Source organism: Engraulis encrasicolus, chromosome 23, assembly GCF_034702125.1.
Source record: "Engraulis encrasicolus isolate BLACKSEA-1 chromosome 23, IST_EnEncr_1.0, whole genome shotgun sequence".
Taxonomy (NCBI): domain Eukaryota; kingdom Metazoa; phylum Chordata; class Actinopteri; order Clupeiformes; family Engraulidae; genus Engraulis; species Engraulis encrasicolus.
In genome coordinates, this window is record NC_085879.1 from 25,871,778 (window position 1) to 25,878,135 (window position 6,358).

A 6,358-nucleotide genomic window follows, 5' to 3' on the forward strand; every position below is an offset into this window, starting at 1 on the left:
TGTGTGTGTGTGTGTGTGTGTGTGTGTGTGTCTTCAGAACATTACTGTTGGCCGCTAACAACACCCTCAGACAAGAGGCAAATTATTCTGCCGATCGGTCTCCACAGTCTGTCAGTTTGCAGAGCCCTGAGTCCGAAGTGCTCAGATAACGCCTGGTGTGGGAAACACAAGCCCTTTCTCTGTAGGTGGGGGGAGGGGGGGGGTAGCATGTCTCGCTCCCATCTACTGTAGTCTAGTGTTTCTCAATGGGGGATCTACAGTTAGGGAGCTCTTGGGGGGTGATGAGAGGGAGTCAGTTGAGAGAGAGGGGGAGGGGGTGCTCAGTTACAAATGGGAGACAGTGTATTTTATTTTTTTAATTCTAAGGTCATAAGTTGGGATGCTTATGAAGAGGTGAAGACCTGACAAGAGGGCATTTGTTCAAAAAAGGTTGAGAACCACTCTGTCCTACATAGCAAAAAGGCAGGACCTGCATTGTTGTTGAAACGAGGAGTTTTTATGACTTGAATGACTTGTATATCAAAATATAAAGTTAAATAAAATGATTGATCTGAAAGCATATGGTAATATAAAGTAAAAAACTGCCACATGTAAATAATCTACAACTTAAAACTACTTTGCACAATAAGAGAATTTTGAAGTCATTTTACTCAGTTCGGAGCTCTGTGCAGAACTGCCTTTTTTGCTTTGTAGTGCAGCACTGATATAGTCAATCTACAAAGTAAAACCCCAGTATTTCGAGCCAAGGGATCACACAAGAGACAGGACGGCTTCAGTGTCGATTTCAAGGGAGCTTTCTGATCTCTAAAAACCATTAGGCTTAATTCCACAGATTGGATAGAGGAGCAGGTGTTCCTGTCCTTTTTTCCCCACTAATCCTACTGCAACGAAAAAAATATTTAAAAAAAAATACACGTATCTGCACTTTGTGTAATTGTGAATGATAAATAATGCACAGGTGATCAAGTGATCTCTTAGTTGGGCACTCTCAAAAATCTAAACAGATTTAAGGCCGCGGCTGTGTGCAGATGTACTCTCCTGTCATGTAGTGTAGTGTATGCCTGAACACAAATTCAGGGATGGGTCTTCAGGCATCGTGTTTAACACCATCATGCTGTTTGTCAGATTTTTTACACAGCTTGCAATTTTTCCGCACACCTCATCTTTTAGGTGTGTTGGGAGATGACCGATAGGTCTCCCTATAGAACTCCCCGCGCACTGACCATTCTGACCATTGTGAATCAAGCTACTGCGAGATGGTCATTATGCGAGAGTTCTATAGAAAAAGTGTTTTTACTCTGGTCAGAATATCTGCATCATGTCAACCTTACACCCATAGACCCAGCCTGGGTAGAGAAGTATAAACTATATGCTACGTCTGTTGATATGGCAAATTAATACTCAAAAGTATATATGTAATATAATAAATAATGTCTAATTATACAGTATTCATATGTGAACTTCTTCAGTACAGTCCAGAATAAATAAAGGTGTTTTTTGGAAATAAATGTGAGTGCTAGCTTACTCATATTTAAAGTATAAATTCTGCCAATTTCGACATGCAGTTGTAATGCTCACACCACCCTGGACTTGTCAGTACCTGAGATTTTTTTTTATTCTTCAGCCTTTTCCGAGATCCTGTTCATTGTAATGGGGGCAGGCGTTTTACATTTATTTTACATAATTTATTGTTTTACATTAAAAAACATCTTGATTTATTCCCAATAACATCCAAAAGGTTATGCAACATCAGCAGACAACTAGCAAAAGCAGTAGGCCTATGTTAAGAAAGTTTTTAATTTCAACAAAGTCTACCCCCATTAGAATAGCTCACATGATTTAAGAAAGCGCTGAGTCGAAAAATGCAGCTTCACCAGGTACTGACAAGTCAAGGGTAGTGTGAGCAATACAACAGCATATTGAAATTGGCAGAAGTTATACTTTAACTGATATTTACTTTTACTGTATTTGTTCTTCCAGTCAGGGCGATGGCCACTACTTCCCAATGCGGAGTCTGAACTACTCCGAATCCCACAATCCTTTGCTGGCCCACGAGGAGAAGTGGGACGATGAGGAGGACAGCGAGGATGAGGACGAGGAGGAGGAGAGGGAGCACCAGTGGCCGGGGGAGCGAGGAGGAAGAGGAGGAGGAAGATCGGATGATGAGGGCACAGGTCAGTGTGGGTTGAGATCCCGTGGGTGAGGGGCCCTTTTTCTTATGAAGTCAACCCAACTTGGAACCAACCACGGCAATCAAGACCGGCAAAGCCCAGACAAAACACAGTAAAAGATTGCAGCTTTGGAATTTGCTCATGAATTATATGAGAATAATCCTGTAGCTGGGGCCCCTAGGCTACAGGTTGCTGTGGTGACCCCCCAGAAGGCAACATTCCGTGAGCTAGGAATTAAGGATAACGTGTCTACCAACTGTACTCGACACAACAGATGAGTTGTTCAATATCGCATCTTGTCACAATTCTGCAATTTTTCACTTTTGGCCAATCAGGGGCCCCATGGCAGGTGGGGGGCCCTAGGCTGCAGCCATATCTAGCCTGTGCGTTAATCTGACCCTAGGTGGAACTCAAGTTTTTTTCCCCCATCAGTCACTGTGGCAGGTAAATTTCAAAATCTACCAGGCACTCCTCGCCGTTTTTACCAGTCAACGTCTTAGGTGGACTATGTCCTTAACACCAGAAAGGAGAGCTTCTTATGTGGTCGAGGGTCTGGGGTCCCTCCAGCAGAAAATATTGTATTTTTAGATGCAATTTCCTGCATTCCAATCAATTTTAGGGTGAAGAATGGCAAATCCCATCAGAAAAAAAAATAAAAATCGCTATTTATAGCTTGAGTTTAGGTGAAAGTTTTCACCAGTCAAAGTGACTGGTGGGTTGACAAATTTACCCCTCAGCCCTGAAATGTAGCCGTGTTTGGCGGGTGGACGGGTGTAAAGTTCCAACCCTGCTCTACAGACCCTAATTTATTTAAAACTGAACACACAGACTTCACATTCACACAAAAAACTTCTTTTGTGTCCCCTGCCTCTAAGTCTGACATTGGACAATGGATCAGCTCTGATGTAGTTGAGTCAAACACGATAAGTGTTACTACTGGATTGGATCCACTTCCAGTCTAGCAAATGCCCCACACTTGCCAATAGCCCTGTCCCCGCCAGCGGTAGCCTCTCTCTTCCTTCATCAGTGTTGCCAGATGTATCTGATCAAATCCTGCCCAAAATGTTCTCAAAAACCGCCAAAATGCGCTAAATTCCGCCCAATTTCAACAAATTGCATTGATTTATGTGGGCCCATGAAGAAAAACTGCAGGAAAAAAACGGCAAATGGCCAATTTTTCCCGTTTTTACTCACAGACAGCCATCCCAAGTAGCCCAATTGGGCGGGTAACCACCCAATCTGGCAACACTGTCCTTCACCCCCCCTCCACTCCACTCCACTCTGAGAGACTGACCTGGCAGCTCGGTTACACTCTGTGATCGGAGAACAGATAGCAGAGGTGGCGTAGTAACCCGGTAACGTAACGGGGTGATCTCTGCGTTGTATTTTTCATGTTCTGAATGAATCAGGTTTTTTTACGCACTTTCAGATTTTGTCGTTTCAGAGTATAGTGTACAGCTGATTGGAACAAATCTTAGCGGAAGTGAAGTGTGCAAAAGCTTTTTAAAGAAAAAAAAAATCGTGCCAAGCTATTCACAATCATCCCCTCCCTCAGCAGAGTGAATGTGCTGTATTGTGCATTGCATAGCCTACCTTTTGACAGTATAGACAAAAAAATAGTTTCAACTCGATGTTATGAAGTTTGATATCGGTTAAGAGCAAAATTGATACTGTATCGCATTAGAAATTTGACATACGGTATTGCACAGCCCTGCGACTCGACTCAGCCAGGGGCTGTCCGGTAGGTCATATTGACAAGTCTCCCGTCGGGACGGGAGGTGCATCCTCGGCCATGACACCAGACATAGTACAGTTAGGGATCATGTGAAGAAGACTTGGCGCGCTCACTCACTGGGCTGGTATTATTCCGACCGTACAATGACTTATGTGTTCACCCCAACAGTCCAGTCCAGTGTAGGGGAGGGGAGCGGAGGGGGATCTCCGGGCATGCTTTTAATCACATTCAGGGAAAATGCGCCCAGTTATTTATTCAGAGTGGAGCAAATGGATGTTTTCTTTCCCACTTGTGCTTGTTGATGGAATTAAAAGGTCCATTTTGTGGGTGGCAACCGTTGCTATGAATGACGTTCAAGCTACTCTGTGAATGCATTACGAAGAATATACGTACATCTGTGGACATTGACTGTAAATGACTTGCAGTGTACCACCACTGTGTATTCCTTGCTTCTAACCCCAGCTGCAGTTTATATAAGAAAAATACAAGTTAGTTCAGTATCAGGTTTTATATAGTTAAAAATAAAAAGAGAGAAACTGACTACATTTCTCACCTGTGCAAAAAAGCAAGCCAATTTACACACTGGTCCACGAATAGCTGTGGCCGTGGGAACACATGGTGCAGCATTTATTTGAAAGGTTTCCCTTAGGGGAATAGTAGACGAGACAGATGGACCAGCTCGGGCCCTGATCCGGTGCGGCCTCTCCCCACATCCGTTCTCCACAGTGCGCTACAGTGTTCGGTCCCCCAGGGAAACCGATGTCACCTTTTCGACAGTTCTGCCTTCCTAACCCCCTCTTGAAAAAAAAAGTCAATAACATTTGTTAGCAAAATTGGCTGATCGAATCTCTCCCTCGACCAGTCTGGCGGATGATCTGATTAAGCTTGTTTAACACGTGTATTTATTTATTTTTTATTTGCTTGTTTGTTTACTTTCCAGATGGTCCAGATGACCCCTCGGTTACCATAGAGATTGATTCGTAGTTGCCTCAGAAGCGGAGCTGAAACCTACTGTATAATGTGAGTATTTAAAATCCTTGTTCATGCTGCATGTTTTTCGCAGTTTTTTAATATGCTTTCCTTTAATTGGAAGTAGGAATACAAAATTGGGAAGAAAATAAGAACACCAAAAATATCCTCAGGTTATAGAATGAATAGAGGAAGACGATGGAGGCCAAAACATACTGTACTACTACCACTACATTACCTGTCGTAAAATGTTAAGTGGTGGTCGTTGCGGGACTTTAACAATAGATGTCATGGTTAATGATTCTTTTAAGATGAGTATTTTTTCTTTTTTTTCTTCCCTCCAAAAGACAGCAGCTCTACTCTTCGGGTTGGCATCCTTAGCTTGTCAAGAGATGGAAAAACACAGAAGCAAGCACAGGCTTTACTACGCAGGCTTTCCATGCCAGACCCTGCGTTGCTCCCGGACAAGACCCGAAGTACTCTCTCTCTCTCTCCGGAGCCACACAAAACTAGCAAAGGACTGTTCCAGTTTTGTTCCGTTTTGCTTTGTTTTTGGTTTTGTTTCCTTTTTTTTAATTTCTTTCCTGCCTCTGTGACTGCCGTCATAACTTAAAGACTTATAACTCAAGACTAGTCATCTGCTTGATTTGACGTTCCACGTCAACCGCAACAGAACGGTTCTTTGTTACTGCTCGATGGTAGACTTCTATCCGAAGGAACACATGGAGGACAATCAGGCATGTGCGTCGTAATTTTTGGTCATCCTCAAGGTACTCATCTTCACTCGTCTGCAGCTTTTTTTCATCTCTTATTGCATGGTGGAGTATTTTTCTTTTAATTGTACTCATTCAAGGAAATGGTGGTGGTGGTGGTAGTGGTGGTGGTGAGTGGGTGGATACAGCATGTTGCAAAATGCGTCAACAACGCAATGACGCACAATTTGTTGTTGGAGGTCAGTTGCCTTTGTGCAGAGAGGCCTTTAGCCAGATAGTGTATGTTGGCGCACCAGGATGCAGATGGAGAGAGAGGCATTTTTATTTAACTCGTCGCTCTTCCAGTTCGTTCTGTTGTATTCAGGCAGTTGGCAGCTGGCCAAAGCAGGGTACTGTTTGCACAGTGGGAAAAACACATACACACACACACACACACACACACACACACACACACGCGCACATACGCACGCACACATACGCACGCACACATACGCACATACACATACAAAGATGTCTGTGTACAGCTGTATAGTACATGGTAAGCTCAGTCATATCACAGAAAATATATGAATACATACTCACGTTCGGCTAGCATAAGAGGGTAACAGTATGTTATGCATCACATAGTGCATCACATAATACCCAGATGGCAACAGTTTACTATGGCCACTGAAACTCGAGATGCCACTGTGCACTGGGAAGCCTTACTGTAAGGACTCTTCCTATCTGAAGGCACAGTGTGAATGACCACTTGTTGAGTGTTGTCCACT

At 43.4% G+C, this 6,358-nt stretch overlaps 1 protein-coding gene across 2 annotated transcripts in view; it reads left to right on the top strand.

The window, feature by feature from the left end:
• Positions 1-5,999, top strand: part of zdhhc15b (zinc finger DHHC-type palmitoyltransferase 15b) — a 16,776-nt gene extending 10,777 nt beyond the window's left edge. Inside the window, exons 10-12 of one of the 2 annotated variants that reach the window (XM_063190145.1) lie at positions 1,981-2,174; positions 4,847-4,926; positions 5,223-5,999. In XM_063190145.1, coding sequence (XP_063046215.1) covers positions 1,981-2,174; positions 4,847-4,890 — 238 coding nt within the window. In that variant the 3' untranslated portion in view covers positions 4,891-4,926; positions 5,223-5,999. The remainder of the gene's footprint in view (positions 1-1,980; positions 2,175-4,846; positions 4,927-5,222) is intronic. The other variant, XM_063190146.1, reaches the window with a different exon arrangement.
• The last annotated feature ends 359 nt before the right edge of the window (positions 6,000-6,358 follow it).